This window comes from Callionymus lyra, chromosome 1 (assembly GCF_982586985.1).
Source record: "Callionymus lyra chromosome 1, fCalLyr1.hap1.1, whole genome shotgun sequence".
NCBI lineage: Eukaryota > Metazoa > Chordata > Actinopteri > Syngnathiformes > Callionymidae > Callionymus > Callionymus lyra.
Genome location: NC_141818.1, coordinates 46,657,427 through 46,684,618, shown reverse-complemented (window position 1 = coordinate 46,684,618; position 27,192 = coordinate 46,657,427). Strand labels below are relative to the sequence as shown.

Sequence of the window (27,192 nt, the reverse complement as noted above, 5' to 3'; positions counted from 1 at the left end):
AAAGTCTTTTTTTTTTTTACAGCCAGACACCAGCGGATGAAACGGCCTTTAATCCCACGTGGATCCTAAAAGAATCGGGAATTTCCCGCTTCTCGAAAGAAGGGAATTCCCTGCAAAACCCAGGGAAGTTGGACAGTAAACACGGCGCTGACAGGACGAGTGAAGAAGCTCAATTTAATGTATGTTTGTTGTTGGTGCTTGTGATTCTTGAAAACTTCCTGTCCTGGGATTTTTTTTTTTCTCAGGCCATCAAAAAGCTGTGGGTGCGTGACTGAGGACGAGGGGATTCCCTCGTGGAAGTGAAGGTGACCCCGAATGAAGCCAGAGTTGACATTGATGGACAGAGATTACAAACCACCGGGTCTTGCTGAAGCCTTTGGACGAAGAATCTGCTTTTTTAATCTAGTTTTTTAACGACAAGCAAACCTCTCACGCGTCTAACTTCAAACCCTCATGTGAAAAGGTTTTGCACAAGTTTACGATCTTCTAAAAAATAAACACACAAACAGTACAAAGCGCTCGAGCGCACGTACGTTAAAATCACTTATGTGAAGCACCTCAAACAGCAAATGTGAAAACCTCTCACACAAATTTAGCAGCTTCTAACACACCTATGAAAACCTCTCACACACATATAGCAGCTTCTAACACACCTATGAAAACCTCTCGCACACATTTAGCAGCTTCTAACACACCTATGAAAACCTCTCGCACACATTTAGCAGCTTCTAACACACCTATGAAAACCTCTCGCACACATTTAGCAGCTTCTAACACACCTATGAAAACCTCTCGCACACATATAGCAGCTTCTAACACACCTATGAAAACCTCTCGCATACATAAAGGCGCTTCCAACACACAAATGGACAACCTCTCTCTGACACTTAGAAACCCCAAATACATGCATGAAAACCTGTCACGTACAGATAAGGGTTCCCAACAGAAATATAAAAAACCTCTCACATACATATGGCAGCTCCTAAAACACCTATGAAAACCTCTCATACACATATGGTATAGCAGCTCCTAACACACCTATGAAAACCTCTAACATATACATATAGCAGCTCCTAACACACCTATGAAAACCTCTCACATATACATATAGCAGCTCCTAACACACCTATGAAAACCTCTCACATATACATATAGCAGCTCCTAACACACCTATGAAAACCTCTCACATATACATATAGCAGCTCCTAACACACCTATGAAAACCTCTCATATACATATAGCAGCTCCTAACACACCTATGAAAACCTCTCACATATACATATAGCAGCTCCTAACACACATGAAAACCTCTCATACATGCAGCTCCTAACACACCTATGAAAACCTCTCACATATACATATGGCAGCTCCTAACACACCTATGAAAACCTCTCACACACATAGCAGCTCCTAACACCTATGAAAACCTCTCACATATACATATAGCAGCTCCTAACACACCTATGAAAACCTCTCACACACATATAGCAGCTCCTAACACACCTATGAAAACCTCTCACATATACATATAGCAGCTCCTAACACACCTATGAAAACCTCTCACACACATATAGCAGCTCCTAACACACCTATGAAAACCTCTCACACACATATAGCAGCTCCTAACACACCTATGAAAACCTCTCACACACATATAGCAGCTCCTAACACACCTATGAAAACCTCTCACACACATATAGCAGCTCCTAACACACCTATGAAAACCTCTCACACACATATAGCAGCTCCTAACACACCTATGAAAACCTCTCACACACATATAGCAGCTCCTAACACACCTATGAAAACCTCTCACACACATATAGCAGCTCCTAACACACCTATGAAAACCTCTCACACACATATAGCAGCTCATAACACACCTATGAAAAACTCTCACACACATATAGCAGCTCCTAACACCTATGAAAACCTCTCACATATACATATAACAGCTCCTAACACACCTATGAAAACCTCTCACACACATATAGCAGCTCCTAACACACCTATGAAAACCTCTCACACTCATATAGCAGCTCCTAACACACCTATGAAAACCTCTCACACACATATAGCAGCTCCTAACACACCTATGAAAACCTCTCACACACATATAGCAGCTCCTAACACACCTATGAAAACCTCTCACACACATATAGCAGCTCCTAACACACCTATGAAAACCTCTCACACACATATAGCAGCTCCTAACACACCTATGAAAACCTCTCACACACATATAGCAGCTCCTAACACACCTATGAAAACCTCTCACTCTACTGGACAAACCTCTAGTGACTTAGACGGTACAAACTCTGGAATCTTCCAAAATACTCATTCATAAATCTCATGATTCACCTTTTACACATTTACATTACAAGTGAGTCCCTGAAAGAACCTCAAGATTTGTGAGAGATTTTTTGTGTCTCAGCTGGTCCGGCTACAAAAGAGGAAGCCGTCACTGTGACATTTACTTTCAGCGCACTTCCTTTTTCACACACGACCACAGAAGTATTTGAAGCTCATCGGCGAGGAAACGAGGAGCAGATCTTGTGGGAGGCTTCGTAAAAACTTTGGTTTCCATTAGTGTCGTCGTTTCATATCATTACTCACACCCTGGTCAGGATTGAGCAAGATTTGATAATTACAATAGTTTAACGAGTCGTAACACAGACCCAGATGTGCAGGGATTCTTAGCATGAAGATCAGTGATGGTCTGATGAAGCTTCATGAAGCAGTGTCATTCCTTTCCACTAGATGGCGGTCTCTGCACTATTTTCCTTTGTTTTGAACAACTGTTCTAATGAAACATTTTTAAACTGATGGCGCCACCTGCTGACCTCTAAACAACATGACAGTTTCATGAAGCTTCATTGGTCCATCACTTATCTAGATCATATCAAATTTAACTCTTATGTAACCATTATTCTTCTTCTTACACTTGTCTTTAAACTGCCTTTAAAGAAAAGTTGCCATCATTTTTATCCCTGCTTTTGCAAACAAATCTATCTTTATTTCATAGGTTTTGATTAGTATTTTGCATATATGACGACGTATTTATTAACCAACAGAAAGAGCAGCATTTTATGTTTTTTATGTTGTTGCATTTGATTTTTGCCGTTTTATAACGTCTTTTGTTTAGGGTGTTGACCTGGATTTCATTGTGAGTCACCCATAAATTTATATTTTATAAACTATGCATCATCCTTAAGTTGGAATCACCGCTTCTCCTAGAGTTTGTACCCGCAATCAAAAGTGCAAATTTAATTTGGTACGTGCAAAAAGGGAACTGGCCCATGAACTGTGACGGTCTGATGAAGCTTCATGAAACAGTGTCATGTTGTTCAGAGGTCAGTAGGTGGCGCCATCAGTTTAAAAATGATGTTTCATTAGAACAGTTGTTCAAAACAAAGTAAAATAGTGCCGCCATCTAGTGGACAATGATGACACTGCTTCATGAAGCTTCATCAGAACCATCACTCGTTATTGCATCTTTTTTTATTCCCATGCATGAAGGAAACACGATTCGACACATGAAACATCTCGCCACACTACTGTATTCCATCTTTCAAAAAAGAAAGACCATTTTTAATACTTAACAATGTGTTAAAAGTACCCAGTTTGGCCTCAGTGTTAAAACATTACACACTCCGTCAGACCGATTGTGTCAGTATCGTTTGTTTGGATTGACCTAATACACGCTGGCTACTGGTCAAAATGAAAATCAAACAAAAGCTACGGACAAAACAAAAACAAAAAAAACAGTCAAGTATTATCCTGTGGACGTTCTGTGATTTAGGGGTGCAGCGAGGTTTGAAAGGAGAGCAAGTTGGTCAAGCCGGCGGTTAGATTTGTGGAAGAGAAGACGACTGGATAATAAGCCACAATATCATAAATACAGCTTTTAATCATTATTAATTATTCTTTTTTTATCATCTCAATAATATTTTTTGTTTTCTTAGACGAAAACCATTCATACACAAGTATCTTGACTTACACATAAGCCGATACAGGAAAATAATTTCAGACCATACGATTCAGTCAAATAGAAAATGCCCAAATCAGACTAAAAAAAAAAGAAATAAATCACACAAGCACGCATGGAAAATTAATAAGAACTACAGTAGCGTTTCATAATTCCGTTTCAAGTTCTGCAACAAAAAAAAAAGTCCTGTCTGGACTGCGCGGCGGAACCGCGACAGTGATGAGAACGAAGCAAGGCAGCGGGTGTGATTCGGGCACAGCAGGAGAGGAGGTCAGCGGGGGGGCGACGAGTGAAGATGTGGGGGGTCCGGGGAACGGATTGTGTCTCGGCGAGGACGACTTCAGTGAGCGGCGAACGTGGCTTTCTTCAAGCTAAAGTTTGACCAGTTGATGGAGAGACGCTGCCGGGTCTGTCGGGCGGAGTCCTGGCAAAACCTGCGGAGACGAGACAGTTCTTGAGGATCAGTGCTGGTCCCATGAAGCTTCATGAAGCAGTGTCACTATCTTCAGAGTCCACTAGATGGTAGTGATGTGTTGATGAAGCTTCATGAAACAGTGTCACTATCTTCAGAGTCCACTAGATGGTAGTGATGTGTTGATAAAGCTTCATGAAACAGTGTCACTATCTTCAGAGTCCACTAGATGGTAGTGATGTGTTAATGAAGCTTCATGAAACAGTGTCATTATCTTCAGAGTCCACTAGATGGTAGTGATGTGTTGATGAAGCTTCATGAAACAGTGTCATTATCTTCAGAGTCCACTAGATGGTAGTGATGTGTTGATGAAGCTTCATGAAACAGTGTCACTATCTTCAGAGTCCACTAGATGGTAGTGATGTGTTGATGAAGCTTCATGAAACAGTGTCACTATCTTCAGAGTCCACTAGATGGTAGTGATGTGTTGATGAAGCTTCATGAAACAGTGTCACTATCTTTAGAGTCCACTAGATGGTAGTGATGTGTTGATGAAGCTTCATGAAACAGTGTCACTATCTTTAGAGTCCACTAGATGGTAGTGATGTGTTGATGAAGCTTCATGAAACAGTGTCACTATCTTCAGAGTCCACTAGATGGTAGTGATGTGTTGATGAAGCTTCATGAAACAGTGTCACTATCTTCAGAGTCCACTAGATGGTAGTGATGTGTTGATGAAGCTTCATGAAACAGTGTCACTATCTTCAGAGTCCACTAGATGGTAGTGATGTGTTGATGAAGCTTCATGAAACAGTGTCACTATCTTTAGAGTCCACTAGATGGTAGTGATGTGTTGATGAAGCTTCATGAAACAGTGTCACTATCTTCAGAGTCCACTAGATGGTAGTGATGTGTTGATGAAGCTTCATGAAACAGTGTCACTATCTTCAGAGTCCACTAGATGGTAGTGATGTGTTGATGAAGCTTCATGAAACAGTGTCATTATCTTCAGAGTCCACTAGATGGTAGTGATGTGTTGATGAAGCTTCATGAAACAGTGTCATTATCTTCAGAGTCCACTAGATGGTAGTGATGTGTTGATGAAGCTTCCTGAAACAGTGTCATTATCTTCAGAGTCCACTAGATGGTAGTGATGTGTTAATGAAGCTTCATGAAACAGTGTCATTATCTCCAGAGTCCACTAGATGGTAGTGATGTGTTGATGAAGCTTCATGAAACAGTGTCATTATCTTCAGAGTCCACTAGATGGTAGTGATGTGTTGATGAAGCTTCATGAAACAGTGTCACTATCTTCAGAGTCCACTAGATGGTAGTGATGTGTTAATGAAGCTTCATGAAACAGTGTCATTATCTTCAGAGTCCACTAGATGGTACTGATGTGTTGATGAAGCTTCATGAAACAGTGTCATTGCCTTCAGAGTCCACTAGATGGCAGTGATGTGTTGATGAAGCTTCATGAAACAGTGTCATTATCTTCAGAGTCCACTAGATGGTAGTGATGTGTTGATGAAGCTTCATGAAACAGTGTCATTATCTTCAGAGTCCACTAGATGGTAGTGATGTGTTGATGAAGCTTCATGAAACAGTGTCACTATCTTCAGAGTGGACTATGAAGAGAGTTTCCCTCAGGAGAGGGAGTGTTGATGAAGCTTCATGAAGCAGTGTCACTATCTTCAGAGTCCACTAGATGGCGGTCTCTGCAATATTTTCCTTCGTTTTGAACAACCGTTCTAATGAAACATCATTTTTAAACTGATGGCGCCACCTACTGACCTCTGAACAACATGACACTGGTTTCGTGAAGCTTCAACATCTTATCACTAGTTAAATTTATTTTCTAAAACAGGGAAACGATAACGGATCCACACACACCTTTTGAAATACTCCACTTCCCGCTCGGTCTCGTCCATCTCAGTGCTGTCCAGATCAATGTCTTTAGGAAGAAACACGTCGTCTGAAAGAGCGAATAGAAAGATGTTAATAAACATTTGTGGTTCCAGACGTCACATGATAATTAGTTTGTCATTAATTATCATTAATTATTAATCATATCATGATAATTAGCCTTTGTATCTTTTGTCTTTGTTATTTTTCTTTGATCTATGTTCTTTATCTTTAGACTTGGATGATCTTGTTCTTTCTCTTTATTTCTCTTTGTTCTTGTTCTTATTTTATTTTGATTTATTATTTATGAATAATTGCTGTATTGCTGTGTCTAATCGGGAAAAAAACCATCCCCGAAGGAGACCTCCTGAGGGATCAATAAAGTTCTACCCAACCTAAAATAGTTGTCTATGTTCTACCAGCTGAAGTACAAGCCATAGCAGAGGTAGTGTAGAAAAAAAGAAAGAACAAATGACCCCAAAAAACTACACATAAAGAGGGAGAAGACCAGAGAGTAAAAGTCCTGGCCTTGAATTGAACATATTTGAATCTTCTTCTGTCCCCTCGTGTCCCCTTCCCTTGAATATTAACCCCCAATAAAGGACTCGTGAATGACCTTGAACCCACCTATCGAGTTGTTCATCTTGTCTCCCTTCTTCTTCTTATTCTTCTTGTTTTTGCCCTTTGGCTGGGGGGACTCCGCGCTGGGGGGCTTGCCGTTCTGCTCGGTCGTGTCGGACTGGGGCGTGGGCGGCGGGGGGGACGGGGAGGCGTTGGTCACAGGTGGGCTTCTCCGGTCCTCCTTCGTTTGGGTCAAAGGTGGCTGGTGCCTCTTCCCGCTGGCGCTCCTGTTGTTGTTGTTCCGGTCCTCCCTCCTGGGCTCGGGCGCGGGAATGGGGGCGAGCGCCTCGGTGGGTCGGCTGCGGGAGGTTTTGTGGTCTGTGACCCCGTTGGCCAGTTTCACCGGGGCGTCCGGGGTCTTTAGGGTGTCCTGCTCCTTCCTTCCAGCAGCCTCGCACGTCTTCACCGACGGCTTGACCTTGGCTTTGCCGCCGACGACCTCCAGCTGAGGGGCGGAGCAGGCCACGTGCTCCTCGGCGGAGAAGGTCTTCTCGATGCTGCGCTTCGGGGTGTTCTGGGCGACGGGCCGGGCCGCCGGCTCCGACCTGGCTCCGCCCCTCTGCTCCGGCGGGCAGATGAGGTTCTGCAGCAGCTGCGACTTCCCGTTGTGCAGGTTGTCCAGGACGTTCTGCGCCGTCTGCTTGAGCGGCTGCGGGTTGTTCTGAGGCGGCGCCGTGTTCTCCTTCGCCTTCTCGCGCTTTTTCTTCTTGGCCGCCCGGTGCTGCTGCAGCTCCTGCAGCCGGAGCAGCTCCTTCTGCAGCGCCGCCTCCTCCTCCTCCTGGCGCCGCCGCCGCTCCTGCTCTTCCAGCAGCTGCTGCTCCTCCCTCAGACGGGTCTCGGCTTCTAGACGGGCCCTCTCCTCCACCTGCGACACCAGGTTATGCATTTAACAGTTAGTGCAGGACCGGAGCAGAGTGAAAACCACAGAACAAAACGTTTTTTTTAATAATAAAACACTTTCACGTGACACTGTTTTTTTGGGTGAAGATACTTTAAAAGGTTGAAATTAACGCTCATTATTTTAAATAAATAAAAACCCAATATCGCATATGAGGCCTTCAATCTCATCACTGGCTGCCAGTTTCTTTCAGGATCTATTTTAAAATTCTGGTTCTTACTTTCAGATCTATTCATGGTCAGACCTTCCATCAGTGATCTGATCCAGACTTACACCCCAGCTCAGGCTCTGAGGTCTGTGGATCAGAATCTACTGATGGTTCCTGAACTTCTGGACCAGAGGAGAGAAATCCTTCCAGACTGTTGCTCCTAAGCTTTGGAACCATCTCGGTGTTTGATGATCTACTGACTCCTTCAAGAAACATCTGTGTTTGATGATCTACTGACTCCTTCAAGAAACATCTGTGTTTGATGATCTACTGACTCCTTCAAGAAACATCTGTGTTTGATGATCTACTGACTCCTTCAAGAAACATCTGTGTTTGATGATCTACTGACTCCTTCAAGAAACATCTGTGTTTGATGATCTACTGACTCCTTCAAGAAACATCTGTGTTTGATGATCTACTGACTCCTTCAAGAAACATCTGTGTTTGATGATCTACTGACTCCTTCAAGAACCATCTGTGTTTGATGATCTACTGACTCCTTCAAGAAACATCTGTGTTTGATGATCTACTGACTCCTTCAAGAAACATCTGTGTTTGATGATCTACTGACTCCTTCAAGAAACATCTGTATTATCTTGATCTTTAAAGTATATACTTTATTGAATATTGTTTTGATTGTTTAAGCGCTTTGTGACCCTGGTCTGGAAAAGCGCTCTATAAATACGAATTAATTACTTACTACCCCTCAAAGATGAACTCAACAGCTCCCATAACGCTTTGCCGCCCAGCCAGCCCATCACAGACGTCTAGCACTTTACACAGAAGTAGTTAAACTACAACACTGTAGCGACCAACCACCAATAAATCGAGCAGTGTGAAGAAATGCATCATGGGGGTTTGTAAGCACCATAAGTAAAGTGGCTGCAGCATATAGTGCCTCCAACTAAATTCTTTTTTGCTGAGGTTTATCTGACGTTTGGATTAAATCACCCGTTTGTAACAGTGTGAACGAAGACAAGTATTATTTATTTTAATGTTATATTTCTTTGATCTATGTTCTTTATCTTGGACTTAGATTGTATCATCTTGTTCTTTCCCTTTATTTCCTTTTTTTCTTGTCCTTTATTAAAACTAAAAACTTTATTAATTTTTGTGTGAATTATTGCTGTATTGCTGTGGCTAATTGGAAGAAAACAATTATTCAATAAAGTTCTACCTACACTACGTAGCTTTGTCATGTCTGCGGCTATGATTTAGTTTTCAGAGTCATGACTATTAGAAAATAAACCATGAATAATAATGTCAAATGTTAAATATTACTCTAATGCATATTATTTTCAAAGAATTGAAGCATTAAAAGTCACAAAATGTTCATTTTAAGACCCTGTTGCCACCTTGTAGTTATTTGTTTACATTTAAATGCAAGTTAAGTTGACTCTCATTTGAACATAAAGTTTTTTCCACTCATTTAACTTGGCTTTTTGATTATTTTGATAGTTTTATTTGTGTATATTAATCTAATTCTGGTCGTCATTATGCGCTGCGAGACACACGATACTCTGTTTTTAAAAAAAAAGATTTAATGCTAATGATCTGCTGCTAAAGGTGAGGCGAGCGCCCGTACTTACCTTCTTCTGTTTGTGCCGCGCTCGTTTGGCCGCTTTGGAACTCTGTGCAGGTTTACTGTCGGCACTGTTGATGAACTGCAGCAGGTCCTCCACTCGCCGATGGTCCTCCACGCCGCCGCCGCCGCCTTCGCGCTCGATCACCGGGTGATGCTCCTCGCGCTTCGGCTGCTCCTCCTTACGCTTGGTCAGACGCAGTCGCAGCTTCTCTCGCATCTCCGCATAGTTACGACTCGTGGGAGCGGCGGGAGGCTGGAGGATCACACACCATGACACTTACATTCTCAAAACGCCGTGTACCAAAGTCTCGCCCCGGAACGTTTCTTACCCCTCCGTGTCCGAAGAACTCGCAGTAGCAGCAGTCGCAGTACTTTCCTTCCTTCTGATTGGTGGACGTGGAGGTGGAGGAGCTGTGCTCGGAGCAGCTGTCCTCGTCGGGACTCTCCTCGCCGTCGTACGGCTGATGCTCGTACGCGCCGCTGCCGTCGCAACGGTGGCCTTCGCAGTCCGGATCACTGCGGCGAGAAGAAGGTTTTCAAGATATTTCTTTGGAAGTGTTTTTTTGGTTTTGTTGAGGGTAACTTGTGCATGAAAGAGGAGACTTTAGAATTTGTTGACCCCCTCCATTGACAGTTTTAACCCTTATGATGCCAATGAAAACGGCTCCGCTCCAATAGTCATAAAGGAGCAAGAATCGTCACCAAAGCCAGCGATGACAGAAAAACTAAAAAGCATCCCCGGCACTTACCTGCAGACACTCGGCGGGGCGCTGATTGGGACGTCTGCGGAGGACATCTGGGGGTCCGCGGGCGAGAGACACAGACCCGGGTGGTCCTCCGCAAACTCCGGTGCCGGAGCGGCCACCTTCGGGAATGGCTTCGTCCCCATTGTGGGAAGGTGAGAGCCGGGGGTCTGAAGGGAGGGGACGGAGAACGGAGAGACCCCGGCCAGAACGCTGGTGCCGCTCCTGGATGGATCAGGAGTCATGTGCCTGTGGTCTTCCTTCCCAAGATTGTGGAACACATCACCTGAAGGAGACGGAATCAAAAGCTCGGCTTTGAGAAAAAGAATCACCTTGAAAATTTGGAGAAAAGACATTTGAAAAGCTGAAATTCTTTTACAATTCTTATGAAAGGGCCCAGGTCTCTTGGAAACATTTTCTTTAGACAGGGGATGAACAGCTTTTCAAAAGTTGAAATTAATATGCAGAAAAAAGGGAGAAAGTGAAATAAGTGTAATAATATATTGAAAATAAGTGATTGGGGGGGAGGGGGGGGGGGTTCTCTGTTGACACAATCTCGCCAAAAAAGCCTCTACTGCTCCAAAAACAGTCCCACGTTACAACTTCACAAGTCATTGCAGAGCAAAGAAGACTCCAAATAAAGGGACCTAAACATTAAAGGCACTGTCGGCATAGTAACCTCTAGGCCAGAGAGGTGATTCTTCGCCGTTATAAACGGGCTGTAGAAATATTGTCAAAACAAAAGTGGCAAATTTAAAGATAGATTTGTGCGATACTAAAACTAAAATCCTTTTAACAGAATTTAAGTGACAATGAATAGTTCAAAGTTAAAACGAAAAACCCTTTGGTATTCCAACATGGTGGCTACGACATCAATAGCCTGAGCTCTGTTAGAGAGTTCCCCGTTTATTGCTATGACATCGATCAGAGAGTAGTTTCAGTACCTGGCGTCGAGGGAACAGGAGTAATGATGGGGAATACTTGCACCCCATTGGCTCCACACTGCTCAACTTTGAAAGATATTTCTACCGTCTGATGTCCTTCCAGAGTGAAGGAAAAATGGCACGGCTTCCTATTCATGACTGAACACGGACTTCCGTCTTTGCCGGGCCTAACTTGAAGACCTGCAGCGCCACGAGAGTCTGACCGTGCTGTGGGTTCGGGAATGGGGGTTCCAACGCAGAGAGGGATTCAAACGCAATGCGCATACAGGAGAGATTGTATTGCAGTCGCAACTGACAGATTGGTTTATCAACCGAGCTGAAATGTGCTTCTTGCTCTTTGTTTCACGGACGTGGCATTGATGGATCACCGGACCACATCTAAGTCGAGATGAAGGACAAAAGAAATGAACTAAACTACTTTTGGCATAAACAAGTAGCGATGGCGTCATCTATAAAGAGCTTGATCGTTTCTGTGACGTCATGTTTAACTTCTGCTACACAGACGATATTTGGACGTCAATACAGGGCTATATGGTTAGCAAAACTTTTTTTTAATATTGGATTTTTCGGACTATAGGGCGCACTTAAGATTAAATAAAGGGGTTTTATTCTAAAATCGACAGTGAGCCTTTAGTTTTAATTCTTGTTGTGCTTATCGACCTCTAAATGATTTTATAAAGGTACCTCGGCACTCAAAAATCAGTCAAAATGTTTTGGCACGAAGCTATAACACATTGTATAATTCGGTGTTCTCTTTACTCGGAAAAATACCATACGAGTTATACTTGGTTAAAACAACACTATGGATGCCATGGATCATATTCGTTTCTTGGCTCCACCCACTGTAAGAATTATGCAATTGCTACAGTGAAAACTGAAGTGTCACCAGCTTGAAAAAGTTCTCAGTACCTTGGCCACGGAAAATGAACACAACTTCAACACACACACACACACTCGTGAAGTCATTAACTGAGCATTCATCCTCTGATAAAGTGTTAATAAGTATAATTTACTAGATGCGTCCTTACTTGACTGGAGGGTGGTGGCGCTGCAGGATGACGAGGACATGGCGGCAGGATTTGCCATTAATGCTTGATTTGGCTCCATGAAGGCATCCTGGAAATTATATAGACATTTCTTCTTGGCGCCGCTCTTCTTCTGCTCCTTCGCTTCCGATGAGCAACAGGACGACGAGGACGAAGACGATGACAATGACGACGATGTACAGGAGGGTGGCACGGGAGTGGGCATGGAGGGGATGTTCATGGATGTCGGGGGTAACGGAACGTCGGCGAGGGAGGGTCCCAGCATGTTGCCTGAGGAGAAGGCGGGAAAGGGTGAGGATGACGGACCGCTGTTCACTCTTGGAACCACAGACAGGAGTCCACACTTCTGTAACTCATATTTGGTCTAGAAACGATATGAAAGCAGAGGCTGGGGAAGGTCTGCTAGGATAACTCGTAGAGAGTCTCCTGCACCTGCTTTAAGAGTCGCAGCAAGAACGTTTACTGAATTATAAAATTATAAAATGAGTCAAAGTATGGATGCTAGTTGGGCATTGTGTCAATCCCAAAATAAGGCTGCGAGCAACTGTGTTTCTACCAAACGAGCTTAAACTATTATCATTTAAAGCAATAATGTAATAAAAGAAAAAACTTAAGTTCTAGAGTGAAAGTTTCTTATTGGAATTATGTTAAATACTTCAGCTCCATCACATCGGATGGCTTAGAAGTATTTATAGAGTATGATGTTATGAAGGTGAGAATACAGCATTTACTTTTTCGTGGTTCCATTCAACTATATACATTATTAAAATGTTGAATATTCTAATCACACAATTGTTCATAGGAGCTGCTAGGAAAAGGAAAATCTATTTTTATCTGATCATTTTCAAAACACTGCAAGTAAGTCCAGCCTTCTAACAAATTTCTTGTGGACCGAGAGTGTAAAACATTTTGAATTATTAAATTAATTATGTCACATAAGCTTTATGACCAGATGCAAACTACATAGTGTCGGTGTTAATTACTAAATGTTCTCAATTTTGTTTTGAACTCATCGAAGATATTAGGTTTTATTTTGAATTTCGATTTGTTTACCCATCAAATATGGCAAGTGACATAATTTTGACAGGTCTTATTGACAGTCTTAACATGTATATATCGATGTATATACTTTTGTAGTTTCTACTGTAATAATACTGGATTATTGGATTTAAAAATGGCAAAAAAAACAAACATTTTTCTCCTGCTCCTTTTCTTTTTTCCTCCTAAAAAAACCCACTTCTCTACAACCCTTGTAATACATTATTCATAGTTTCCGGCTCAGACTCCTCACCTGGCAGCGACTCTGGCAGCAGCACCGAAGGGCTCCACGGCTTCATCGCAGCGGCGTCGCACAAGTTCTCGAACTTGAGCGAGAAGCACTGCAGCGAGCTGTTCCAGTCGCTGGTGGCACCCGCATTGCCAAAGCAGTTCTGGTACACGTGGTCGGGTAGTGACGGGCTGAAGGCCGGCTGCTTGGCCACAGAGTGGTTGGACGTGGAGTTCCGGGGTAAAGGCTTTTAAAAAGAAAATGAAATAAAACAAGGATTTTCAAAAAGGTCCCACGGAAACAAGTGTGACAGATTATCAAGGACACTTTCTACATTTTATCTCAAACATATATATAAGTCACCATATCAACATGAACTGTAATCCATTTGGATTTTATTAGCCAAGCTTCCGGCAGACCAACATGAATTGACTCGGCAGGCCCCTACTGGCCCCTAAGTTTGTGGTTTACGGGGACAACAAATGAACAAAATTCAAGATCAACATTTGTAGCCCTTACCTTGTGTTTTAGAGGAGGACTAGGGGGATAGAGTGTGGGGTGTAATAGAGGGCGGGAAAAGTTCTGTAGTGGCAGGTGGCCGTGAATGTGAGGGTAGAGATGGTGGGCCGGAGGGGTTGTCGGAGTCTTGCTATCCGTGAAGTACTGGTGACCCACTGCAGAGGGGCCTGCATGGAGGCGGTTGGGGAGCAGGCATGTGGTCGAGCCCAGAGAGGAGCAGGTTTCCTGGTTGCACACGTGGCACTCGCAGGCGTGCTGGAGTTGCTCTACCTTTAGTGACACATTTGACAAATAGTTAATAAACTTCGTGAAGATGTCTTATAACAAATAACGGACATATTTTTGGCATTCATGGATTTTCTTCTTTTGTCGTCAAAAGCGCCAGGGCCCTGATCGGTTGAATCAAAGTCCATAATCGATAAATACCTGCTGGTGCTGGTGGTGGCTGTAAGAAGGCGGCGGAGTGTTGGTCTGGTGTGACGAAGGCCCCTCCTGCTGGTCCTGAAGGTTGCCAGCAACTTCAGTGTCATCCTCATCGCCGGCTGATGAACTGCTGCTGCTCATGTGGGACGACTTGAGGGGAGGGGGATTCGGTCAGAGGTGAGTGTCGGAAGGTTGCATCGTTTATAAAGTTGTAACGTTGAGGCCATTTTAAAACGTACCCCAGACTTCAATGTCGACTTGTCACCTTTCCCGTTTATGTCACCGCAGAGTCCATTCACGGCAGAGTTCATGAGATTGTTGTCCTCATAACTGGGAGATAGAAGGCAGATGTCCGCAAATAAATCATCATCGCTGATACTGGAATTTCAATAAGGGTGAGGATTTTTCAACACGTCACTGGAAATAAACACGAGACCAGACTGATGCCTTACAATGTGTTCGTATCCCCCTCGGGCAGGATGAGCCTGGGGTTCTGTTGAATCGTAATGGGGGAGCTTGAGTTGGAGCCGGATGCTGAGCTTCCAGAGGAGAGGCTGGGAGGGTGGACTTGCGACAGGTATTCCTGGGAAGGTTCCTCTGGAAGCGGCAATTTGATGTGCATGTCTTCTGCGAGCGGGGAGTCCATGATGCCACAGGTCAGGATGTGGGAGAGACTGCAGTCGTCACATGTGCACCTGTGCAACAAACAAACGTGACACTGATATCAACAACAATATCCATCAGGGTCCAAGTGAGGTTCAAGACATTTTAAGACAAAACTGAAAATGCTTTCTATGCTTCATTTATACTTTTCTACCCACTTACTTCAACCATATAATACATTTTCATCCAGGAAATACAACAAATGGCTAAACTTGCTATAGACTTGAAAAAATGAAGTGTTGAATCAAAGTAACTTTTAGTCAAAATTTGCTTGGGGTATGAATAATTGGGGGCTCGTCCTTTCAATTTTAACTTCAGTTTATTTAAAAGGACAATGTGCAGTTACATTAAAAAGATTGCTGAACCAGATTTAGCACAAGTTTACTTTCCATCTGTAGTCCTCAACAAAGATGCAGACAGTTTACATAATACATCACATGCAAATAAAGCAAAAACACAATAATATACAAAAACACAGTACAATCGAATAATGTCAAAATATGCCAAAAAATTCCAAATACCCGTCTGGTACTATTAGTGCAAGCAGGACTGGTGGTCTAAAAGCCAGTCTTTGACAGCCTGTGAGAAGCGATGAAAATCTGCTTTGTTCCTTAGATTGTCTGGGAGTCTGTTCCATTCTTTGATGCCTTTGTATGAAAAGGCTGATTGAGAGAACGCGGACTATCTTTTGGGAACATTGCAGTCGCCCCTGGACACCGACATTAAAGCTCTGCTTGTTAGTTTAGAGCATGGCTGTACATAGGTCTTTAGGGGAGGAGGGGCAGCATCATGAAGGACTTTGTGTACCAGACAGATATTGGAGAACCTTATCAAGTTATCAAAGCTCAAGATTTTATGTTTTTCAAGGATGAAGCAATGGATGGCAACGCCGTTTCTGATCAAGGATTTTAAAGGCCTGGCTGTGAAAAGATCTAAGCGAGTTTAAAACTGTGGGTTTTTCTTGGGACTATGATGACAAGCAGTACAAAAAATGTGTTTTTTTTTGCATGAAAATAACATTTCGCTGTTTCTAATAATAAGGTGCTCCTGACGTGTTTAAAGTCGGCAATGTTAGTTTTAAAAAACATGTGAAAAAGGTCTGCAATGTGCTGAAAAGAGTAGGGTCCAAAACGACACCCAAGTATTTCACTTCCTCTACATTTTCGATTGTGAAATTATCCACGTAGATATTTGGAAGGACACTTTGGATTGGTCTGTTCGAGAAGAACATTGAGACCGGCTTCTCCACGTTCAGTGTAAAGCAGGAGCTGCTTTCGTCATTGCTGTAGAGAGCCTAGCTGCTACAGAATTTACGTCGGGGCCTCGTGTAAAGAAGACCGTATCATCAGCGTACATCAAGACCCACACATCGTCGCAGATCTTTGATGTACAAGCTAAATAGTAACGGCCCAAGAATAGAACCTTGTGGGACACCCGTTGTACAGGCTTTGAAAGGTGACATTTTGTCGTTGATTCTAACGGTTAGCGAGGTACGACTGAAACCAACTGATAGTTTTCAGTTTCCTTTGATTTGTCTGCAGCAGTGTTAAACAACAAAAAAATGCCAAAAACCAGGAAACTTGATTTAATAACTAAAAAACAACCCCAATGTTACTGTGGCGACTTCAAATATGAAATCACAAGGATCCGCTCCTGAAAAACAACACGTTTGTTAAGCGAAAGTCTTTTGAAATAAGGTTGCACTGACCTTCGTCTGTAATTACAGTTGGGACAGTCTGGAATATTGAGACGAGACGAGAGCATTCTCATCGTATCGGAGAAATTGTTGTCACCACAGGGCAGCTTCGTCGCGTGCGGTTGAACCTACCACCAACAAAATCTCAACGTTAGGAAACTAATAAGACGTTCCTTTAAGCCCGTGTGGAAAAGGTCACACTCCTTTTTGCAAGTCATTAGTCTTGTCATACCTGCTCTTCGATGTATCTTCTCTGTTTGAAGAACTCCCAGTCCTCCTTCAGCATCCTTTGCTTTGACTTGAAAGTCTGAAAAAATAATGAAATAAAGCAAACTTGTCGATGCTTTGATTGCAACATTCTAAATATTCTCCTGGAACCACTTACAGTTTTGCTAATCAAGGACTTGTGCGGCTCGATTCTTTGGTTTGCGACACTTTGACCATCCACTTTGAAGAGCAGCTGCAATTCAATTCTTCGATTATGACCAACACTCAAAAATCATAGTCGCGAGTGACGAGATGCAACGAGATTTACCTGTTCGTCGACGTAGTCGTCTATCCGCTTTTCACACTCCTGCCATTGTGCGGATACTGAATGCATCTCCTGCTGCAGCTGCTGGAAAGTCTCTAACAAGGTCCTGTACAGATCCTCATTGCAGGAGTCAAGGGAGGAGATGCCATGCCTGAGGAACAGTTTGAGAATTTTACAGCAATTCAATCTCGCTGCGGGTACAAAGATAGATGGGCAGATAAATGGAGAGCTTTGTCTTTTTGACTCTTCCTTCACCACAAACTCAAAACAGCGATACCTTGTTTTATTTAGAATTAATTAAAATAGTACTTCACTGTGGCAGCTGCCCCATGTTGGAATTCAACCTACCGTATTTTCCGGACTATAAGTCGCAGTTTTTTTTCATAGTTTGTCCGGGGGTGCAGCTTATACTCTGGAGCGATTTATGTGTGAAATTATTCACACATTATTACCGGTATATAATTTCACATGTTATTATCACACTAAACCGCAAGAGGGCGCTCTAGGCCTGTGTTGATAATTTCCACGTAGAAGAGGAAGCATCTTCTACCTCCAGAGTTAGTTAGTTGTTTAAAAGTGATACGAGGATGAAGATTTCATGTGATGAGTTATTTGGAGTTACATGGATGGTTTGGTAAACTTCTTAGTTATTTATACTATAGTTCTCTGAATAACTCTTCATATGTTATGTTAACATACCAGGTTCTCAGTTCATGTAACGTAACGTACAATTATTCAGCCTGTTGTTGCCTCTATTCTATTTTTATTTTAAATTGTCTTTCAAGATCACATGTCTGTTCTTGGTGTTGGATTTTATCAAATAAATTTCCCCCAAAAATGCAACTTATACTCCAGTGCGACTTATATATGTTTTTTTCCTTCTTTATTATGCATTTTATGGCTGGTGCGACTTGTTCTCCGGAGCGACTTATAGTCCGGAAAATATGGAACTTTCAATAATTTTGTAATGAATTTCTTTTTATATATATATTTAGGGGCAAATCCTTAGTGAACACTAAAGAAGCTTATATGACCTTGTGGTTTGAATAACATGAATGAATTACCAAATCATTTAAATCATATTTATAAAATAAATTAACTAACAGTTTACACAAATGGAAGCTTACTTTAGCTGTGAAACCAGTGCAGGTAAACTGCTGTGCAAGATGGGTTCAGAGAAGACCAGATTCTCAAAAAGGTGCTTGTTGTGCAGCTCCCATGTCACCTGGAATTTCTGGAGATGTTCTTTCTCCTTAAAAAAAAACAACACAGAGAGTCCAATGAAATGGTTGCCATTTGAAGACCAGAGTGTTGAGAGCACTCACCAGGGTGACTAAGAAGCTGCTGATGGTGCGTGCAGCCTGACAGAGGCCGTTGTATTCCTCCAGCAGAAGCGAGATGAACTGGTGAGCTTGGGGAGGACCATGGGCTGCAGCCACAGTTCCCGGGAGCCCCGTCGTCTTAGGACCGGCCGATAGATGCCTCAGCAGCCGCACCTTCATTTCCAAGACGTACTCCCGAGCCTGCTGCTCCAATCTCTGGTACAGCTGATACGGGTCCTTCTCGCAGAGTCTGAACAGGTGCATGAAACGTAAGGGTTGATTGATGTAAGACTAGAGCCTCTAAAGTTGAACTTGAAATACAAGTAATTCATTTTGGAAGTGAATGAATTGATGACGTATTACAGACATATTTGGGGCACATTTATAAACAACGTGTTCAGTATTAAAAGCACGTCTGCGGAAGTATATCAGTACCTTCAGAATATTGAATGATTTTTCTTAAACCATTACATTAAACTGTATAGTTTTTCTATTTAAAATATTTTTGAAGCATTCAATTATTTTTTGGAATAATGTAATTGAACAATTTATGTTTTGAAAACTTATTAAGAAAAATTTAATAATTCAATTAGAAGTTTCAAACCGAAGGCATTCTCCACCGAGATTGAAATTCTAATACCAATAATAAATTATTTTTTTAAATTTTTTGAATAATCATATTCTTTTGATATTGTCTGGTGGGATTCTGAGCTGTAACTGGTTATATGAAGGTAACAACTCACTTCTACACGTGTCGAAAGGAAATTTGAAAACATCCTCTACTGATGAGTATTCAAAACATATTCTGAATAAAGAAAAAACAGTTAAAATACAGTCAAATATTTTTTTGAAGGGGATGAAAATGATGATGATATAAAATGTATACACAACCATTTCTGTTCCTTCAACTAACAATCTTGAATAAAATAATCCTATTAAGTCCTGAGTTCTGAGGTGTGGTAAGAGTAAATTACTCCCAGTAATCAGCTCTCAAATCTTGTGTGGGAAAGTTGACAGACTTTGCTTTAACTGTGACAAAGAAAGGAATGTAGCCAATTAAGATTTTAAAAAAGAAATAGTTTTACTTCACAAAAACTCTTCTGTATCTTGCCGTGTCTCAAGGATTTTCTTAATTTGTTTTTCCATTAACATTTTAATCACAGGACATTGGATACATTACGATATGACAGATTGTTAATCTTTATGATTCATGATTAGCAGTGATTAGTCTGTTCAAATTGAGAGCTTTTCAAGTCCATTTGGTTAACGGCTAACCGCGGCCCCCCGGTGGCAGAAAGGGGTAACATAAGCAGACGTTACCTGTCAACCAGCTCCTTCACTCCATCCTTGTCCAACTCCTGCGGCTGGTCGGGGATATCTGCCAGCGAGGTTCCCGACTGACGGTAGACGCAGCGAACAAAGTAGCGGACTTCTGACCAGTGGTACTGCAGCTGCTGCGATTCCCGTTCGTTTTCGGTCGTGAGATCCCTGCGAATTGACGACCACGGTCAAGGCTTACGTCCACCAACATACGATTCATGTGACCGGTTTCGGACTGACCGCCTCTCGTTGCAGGCGTCACAAGTGCACACGGCGTCAGTGGGCAGCGACGAGGCGAGCTCAGGCGCAGGAGGGATGGGTAATGTCGCCGCCGTGGTGAACCTGTCCCCGGTGGCTGCGTCTTGACCCTGGTTGCCGTTAGTCACGGGCATGTGGAGGAAAAAGTCTTGGTTCTGAAGAAAAAAAAACAACCAAAAAAGCATCATCAATTAATAGCATGAAAAGATCTATTGGATTATAAATACGATTTATGATTGCACTGGAATCTTCTATGCACTAAGATAATGTAGATATTTCATGATAAAGATGCACCAATTAGAATACGTTTTGCTTTTAAATGGTTAGCTTACATTAAGCTTCATTTCTTTATTATAAAGAACAACATTTTGTCAACTTTAAACCTTCAATCTGACTTTCTTCTTTTCAAAAACTGACCTGAGCAAACGACGATAGTCACGACTTTTAAGTAAAGATGTGATGTAAGCGAAGACACAACAGTCAACACATTAACCCACAATTCCATAGGAAGTGGGCGTGGACTTTAATTCAAACTATTTGCATATGAAGGACATGAGGTCAGATGGTGTTGGTTGTGGTCTTTTTGAGGGAAATAGCTTTGAAATCGTCCAACCTTTGGTGAACAAAAAAACAGTCGAATACCATATTAACGTCTTGAGAAATGTGTACAAATGTCATGGGCTCATGACTCAGAAGAAAAGGCATTTTGTATATGCCGAGTCACAAGAGATGCAAACAAGAGTTGCTTTATATATATATTCAGCTAAGGCGTAAACACAATCGTTTCAGGGTTTTTAAAATATTTTTTAAGATACTGCTGTTCTCACCCACAAATGTAATATCATGCGAGATTATCCACACAGTTCGAGGTGACCTTAAAGTGATGCGAGACCAATTTGCGCGACGGTGGGACAGGTGGAGTAGAAACCATCGACTGTCCTCTGCCATGACTCAAGATTTAATTTGAAACGCTATTTCGATCATGCGAGACTCACCACCAATGAATGCTCTAGAGCAGTGTTCCGGTCCTCCTTCTCCACGGTGCGCCTGCAGTCGGTGCACACCCACAGAGGCAGCTGGATGGCGCTGGGGGTCTTGTTTGGCTGCGCCATGCCATTCTGGCCCAAGACGGCGTCTTCCGGAGGCAGAGCGCCATCCTTGCGCTCGCAGCGACATAAAAGACAGCGATCGCCAGCTGTGTAAGGCGCTCGCTGGTTCAAGCCGAATGTAAACGGGGTCTGTAGGGGGCGAGGTGTACACGGCGTTACAGCTTCTGTCTACTGCCATTAAAACATCGTTTTGATCAGTGAACATGACAGCTACGGATCCCCGTTATTTCCTTCTTTAATTAGAATATAGCAACAAAAACCCTATACTTGAATCGTGTTTATTCCATTTATTTGAAAAGGAGCTTTTGTGATAACTGTCTAGAAAAAAGTCTTAAGAGGTTTTTAGTTAATTGAATTCCGTATTACATGCCAAGACGAACACATGAATATGAATCTAGTTCAAGATTAAGAGTAGATGGAAAATAACTACTTGCGCATCACAACATTTAGAAGATAGAACAAGATAATTGTTATTTTCTTTTGAGAAACCCAGCAAAACAGGTTGAACGGTTCACTGTTGTTTAACTGTTGGGCAAAAGCTAGATATAGATTTGTATCCATGTGAGATAAAGGGTTCAATAATTTAATACGTTTTTTTTTTTTTTAAAGACAGTTGATTTTAGATACGATCACAAACTAAGATTTGAATAAGTTATAAGACAACACCAGTATCATGCAGTAACAGCATATGACTGAACCATTTCATTGAAATAATTGTAAGACTATTATTAGTACATTTCCATCTTTTACACAACCTTCGTCAACCAGCTTAACAAAAAACTAACAGCTACCTTCTCAACCCATATATGTCCTTTTCTTTTTACTCGCCTTTCATGTTTCTGTATTCATTTTGTTGTTGTGACTACCAGAAGACGCTGTGGCTTTCTGGAGCAAGCACTAGTTTATTGATGATAAGAATAGAGCTGAAGATTCCAGAATTATACAAGAATAAATTCAATTAACGGAAAAAGCAGTGATTCCACAATTTCTTACAGATTTTTTGCAATTTCGCTGAAACAGATTGAACCATATGAAGCAAAGATGTATTTATACATTTCGAGTCTGAGCTTTAAAGGAACAAAACTGCAGAAATTCACATTGAACATTAATGTGCAACCTTTGAGTGACAAATTAGGGATTTTTGGGTGGTGTATAAAACTTTGAGAATTTGAAATAAGCCTATTTATATAACCATAAATAATAAGCAGTCAACTTGTCATTGTTATTACTCTGAACGTCCTTCACCATCTACTTGCAAAAACATTCATAACAAATGCCTTTATTATGAAAACACCCATCTTTTACTCATTAGTAAGTAAGTTATTAGTATTTATAGAGCCCTCTTCAAGACCAGGGTCACAAAGCGCTTAAACAATCAAAAAATACCCAATAAAATGAACTACTTAAAAGGTCAAGACAACACAGAGACAAACACAAGAGTCTCAGAGAATCAAGGAAAAGCCTTTACCAATAAAAATGTCTTGAGATGTTTCTTGAAGATGAAAAACATATCTACATACTATAGTGACGATGAAATAAAAATGCAACAAGATGTGGCAAAATACGATTATCCGATAACGGTACTAGTAACATATTTTAAACTACATAACTGTCATCATAAAACTGTGGGATCTAAAAAGTACCTGAAGGACCCCAGAGAAGTCTGCATTCACTGGTCCTTCTGTGAACTGTGGCGTGTTGACCTAAGAGGGAAAAAAAGGACATTGCAAATTAGTTTTTAGAAGTAGGAACGCACCGATCACACTTTTACGGTCCCGGTTTTGACTATCGACCAATACTAAGTGTGAGAATATTTATTTTTTTGCCCTACTTGTGAGATAACACCAGCCTTGCTTTTAATAAAAAGCAAAAACGACAAAATATTGTACTACAAAGTTGTTATTTATTAAAATAAACATAAAAAAAATACATTTAAATCGTGAACTTTGTTAACCTCATTACCAGCAAGAAATCAAAGCCAATCTTTGAAACACAATAGACTATAAACAAAGTGATCATTTTAAAAGAAACAACAAACAACCCTGCAAGTGTCAATCATTTTAAGTAAACACAAAATGTCAGAACAGGATATGATTTACACATTTGTAACCTTTTACCTTCATTAAACAATAATGTTCAAATAGCCATATCTTTAACTTTATATACATATCATATAGATCTATATCAGTGGTTCTTAACCTGGGTTCGATCGAACCCTAGGGGTTCGGCAGAGCCTCCGCCGCGGAGGTCCGGACACACCCGAATTATCGTATAAATTCGTGGTGACACACTTGGGCTGCAGCTGATCATGCTACACTGTTTGGCCGATCTGTCCTGGGGTGAATTTAGTGCTCAGTAGTCAAAGTGCAACTGTCGTGGTAGTACGTGGTGTGATTTCTTTGTTAATACTTTAATCCATACTAACTATGTTGGGAAAAAGAAGAACGTGGTCGGACGAATATGTACAACATGGATTCACATGTATATGGAATGTGATGGGGGTGAGAGAACTATCTGCATGATTTGCAACGGCAAGTTGAGCAACTCTAGTCTCGCACCGGCAAAACTAAAGGAACACTTCTTGAAGCTGCAAGTAGACGGGGAATACAAGAAACATATCATATACATATCAATGAATTAAAAAAAAATCATATTTTATTTTTCACTAAAGAGGGGTTCGGTGAATGCGCATATGAAACTGGTGGGGTTCGGTAACTCCAACAAGGTTAAGAACCACTGATCTATATAGATGCATATGATACATACTGTACATATACAGGAGGGCAGACAGTACCATGGTCTTAAATATTAATTTCAAGTAGACAAAACCCCTCATTTTTAACTACTTGTAGGAAAAGTCAACCTAAATAAATTCAAGCATTTATTCTGTTATGTTTAATGCTGAAGCGTCTCTTGTCTGTGCAGAATATCTGAAAAGATGAACTGCTTTGTTATGTCTTTCAAAAACGGCTCATATTTTTTTGACATGATGATTGTTTTTAGATGGTTAGAGCTTCTACTGTGAGCCTCTTCATCTTGAACGTCACTGCAAAGGGAGTGAAATCGCCTTCATCAGGTCCTCGGATCTGACCCTTTTTCCCACCGATTTCGGATCCAACTTCCGAGTCAGGATTAGGCTTTCGCTTGGTACCAAAATCGGTGCATCTCTATTTAGAAGTCGAAATTCTTATCAAATTCTCAGCTGTATAAATAAAAAAACTTGAAAAAAGCGTGACATCAAATGCGATGCATTTCAACATAGTCCACCTGCTGTTTCCATCATAATAGTAAGTAAGAAAGTAACTCATTTGTGAAGCACCTTTCTAGACCAGGGTCACCAAGCCAAAAAACAATACACAGTTAAAATATATACTTAAAAAGGCCAAGACATAATACAAACACAGAAGTCCCAGGGAAAATAAGAATATCTTAAGATGTTTCTCGAAGCGTGTTCAGGAACCATGAGTAGATTCTGATCCACAGACCTCAGAGCCCGAGTTGGGGTGTAAGGCTCGATAAGATCACTGATGGAAGGTCTGACCATGAATAGATCTGAAAGTAAGAACCAGAATTTTAAAATGATCCTGAAAGAAACTGGCAGCCAGTGAAGAGATTTAAGGATCGGGAGAAATGTGAGTTCTTCTACTAGAGTGGGTCAGAATTCTCGCTGCAGAGTTTTGTGTTAACTGCAGGCGAGACAGATCCTTCTAGTTTAGACACGAAATTAAACGGTTACAATAGTCTAAACGAGAAGACACAAACACATGAATTAGGAACATCCTTTTGTAGTTTAGTAACATAGATCTGTTATTTCAGATCATGATAATCAATAATATAGAATAATTACCGTTGACATTGGTTGCGTTTAAAGTGTGGAGTAATTCATTTAATATTATTTAGATTGTGTCCAATACTTAAAGAAGAGCAAAAACCATAAGAACTGGACCAGATCCCTGCAGCAGTCTGTGCTGCACAGGTGTATCGAAACCATCTCGCAGCATAAAGTGAAACCTAACGAAAGACTGCACTTTGTGAGTGTTTACATTAGCTATGAGGCGCAAACAATCGTAATGGAAGTTTAAAAAAACAAAAAAAACGAGACAAAACGAGATGACAAGTCCGTTGAAGGCAAAAAAAGGCCCCACACTACAGAGCTGCTAGCATTAGCCACAGCTAGCATTCGTTGTCCAGCGGGTAAATAACAACTCGGGGTCGAAAGCACTTGAGTTTGTAGCAGTGACCGGTAGATAAACGTCTTCTCGTCACATTAAGACGGATTTAAAACCAAATAAGTACTTTTTATAGACCAGTTTGTGGTCGTTTCCACCACCGATCCTCAACTTCGGCTACTGCTCGGTCCTACTTGGACGGTCTTTTGTTTATGGTCGTTTAGAGAAACATTACAAAAGCATTAAAGGGTAAAATACAAAAGGAAAATGTATTTATTTTAAATTATAACCTCCCCTATGAGTCTCCACTTTTTTTTTTACCCCAACTAGCTCCTTTTTTCCGGGCCCTGGTCAGAGATGTGTCGATGGTACTTTAGCTTCTGGTCTGACACACACACGGTTCTCACCTCTCCGTTCACGCAGGCCATCGCTCCTAAAGTCCCGGTGCCGGGGCTCCCCGGTGCCAGGAAGTTGACCACCGAGGGCGCCGAGGTAGCCAGGGCAGCACCGGCCTTGCCTCCGCTGGTGCAGACAGCGCCGCAGCCGCTGCCACCGCCCCGCTTGTTCTTCCTGCGTTTGGCCCCTCGCTTAGCATCGGTCGGACTCATGTTTCAAACCCAACGGAGACAACTTTGGTGTCGACACTTGGCGGAGTCGCGGAGTGTTGTGGCACCCGCTCACGATCCCAGAAAGACGAGTCTAACACCCCCCCACGAAAACGACCGACACTCCGTTGAAAGTGTAAGCCGACTACATGTACGCCAATATGGCTTCTTGCTGCGCTACCACAGCCTGCTGGCATTGGACTACGTTGCAGCGTCGCTACGTCACCGCCGAAATGCAGTGTGGGAAATGTAGTTCGCGTTACCGCCCCGCCTACACCGGGACCTGGGCAAAGTGCCTTTTTTTTATGCGGCCCTCATAAGTAAGTAAGTAAGTAAGTAATTTATATTTATATAGCGCTTTTCCAGACCAGGGTCACAAAGCGCTTAAACAATCAAAACAATATTCAATAAAGTATATACTTTAAAGGTCAAGATAAAACTGATAACACAACAGGAGTTCAAGAAAATCAAGGAAAAGCCTGAACATATAAAAACATCTTAAGATGTTTCTTAAAATAGTCAGTAGACTCCTTCAAGCGCAAAGAGAGAGAAGATTGTTCCAAAGCTTAGGAGCAACAGCCTAGAAGGATTTCTCTCCTCTGGTCCTGAAGCGTGTTCAGGAACCATCAGTAGATTCTGATCCACAGACCTCAGAGCCCGAGCTGGGGTGTAAGTCTGGATCAGATCACTGATGGAAGGTCTGACCATGAATAGATCTGAAAGTAAGAACCAGAATTTTAAAGTTGATCCTGAAAGAAACTGGAAGCCAGTGAAGAGTTTTAAGGATCGGAGAAATGTGAGTTCTTCTACTAGAGCAGGTTAGAATTCTCGCTGCAGAGTTCTGAATCAACTGCAGGCGAGACAGATCCTTGTTGTTAAGACATGAAAACAAACTGTTACAATATTCCAGAATATTCCAATATTCCAGAATTTCTTTTTTTATGCGGCCCTCGTAATGT

General features: G+C 41.8%; 1 protein-coding gene across 2 annotated transcripts; it reads right to left on the bottom strand.

Moving 5' to 3' along the window:
- Nucleotides 1-3,555: 3,555 nt before the first annotated feature.
- fam193a (family with sequence similarity 193 member A) lies at nt 3,556-26,402 on the bottom strand. 2 transcript variants are annotated; one of them, XM_087810340.1, is made up of 23 exons: nt 26,036-26,402; nt 23,103-23,162; nt 21,346-21,588; nt 20,333-20,505; nt 20,093-20,260; nt 18,776-19,022; nt 18,578-18,702; nt 17,454-17,601; nt 17,304-17,378; nt 17,151-17,225; nt 16,931-17,046; nt 15,012-15,254; nt 14,799-14,937; nt 14,563-14,709; nt 14,137-14,406; nt 13,642-13,864; nt 12,333-12,620; nt 10,367-10,646; nt 9,947-10,133; nt 9,622-9,870; nt 6,933-7,791; nt 6,294-6,375; nt 3,556-4,422 (listed from the first exon to the last, which is right to left on the bottom strand). In XM_087810340.1, exons 1-23 carry the CDS (start codon nt 26,234-26,236, stop codon nt 4,329-4,331), a joined length of 4,692 nt encoding a protein of 1,563 aa, XP_087666466.1. In that variant the 5' UTR covers nt 26,237-26,402; the 3' UTR covers nt 3,556-4,328. The 2 variants fall into 2 exon arrangements, with proteins under 2 accessions (XP_087666466.1, XP_087666475.1); XM_087810349.1 differs by having other exon boundaries at nt 14,799-14,889.
- Between the last annotated feature and the right edge of the window lie 790 nt (nt 26,403-27,192).

Bases quoted from the DNA above. Each gene is read 5' to 3' on its own strand.
- fam193a (XM_087810340.1), bottom strand. From the start codon at position 26,236: ATGAGTCCGACCGATGCTAAGCGAGGGGCCAAACGCAGGAAGAACAAG. The intron at 23,163-26,035 runs GTGAGAACCGTG...TTTCCCTCTTAG, and splicing joins TGGCCTGCGTGAACGGAGAG to GTCAACACGCCACAGTTCAC. The intron at 7,792-9,621 runs GTAAGTACGGGC...CTGGTGTCGCAG, and splicing joins CGCGGCACAAACAGAAGAAG to GTGGAGGAGAGGGCCCGTCT.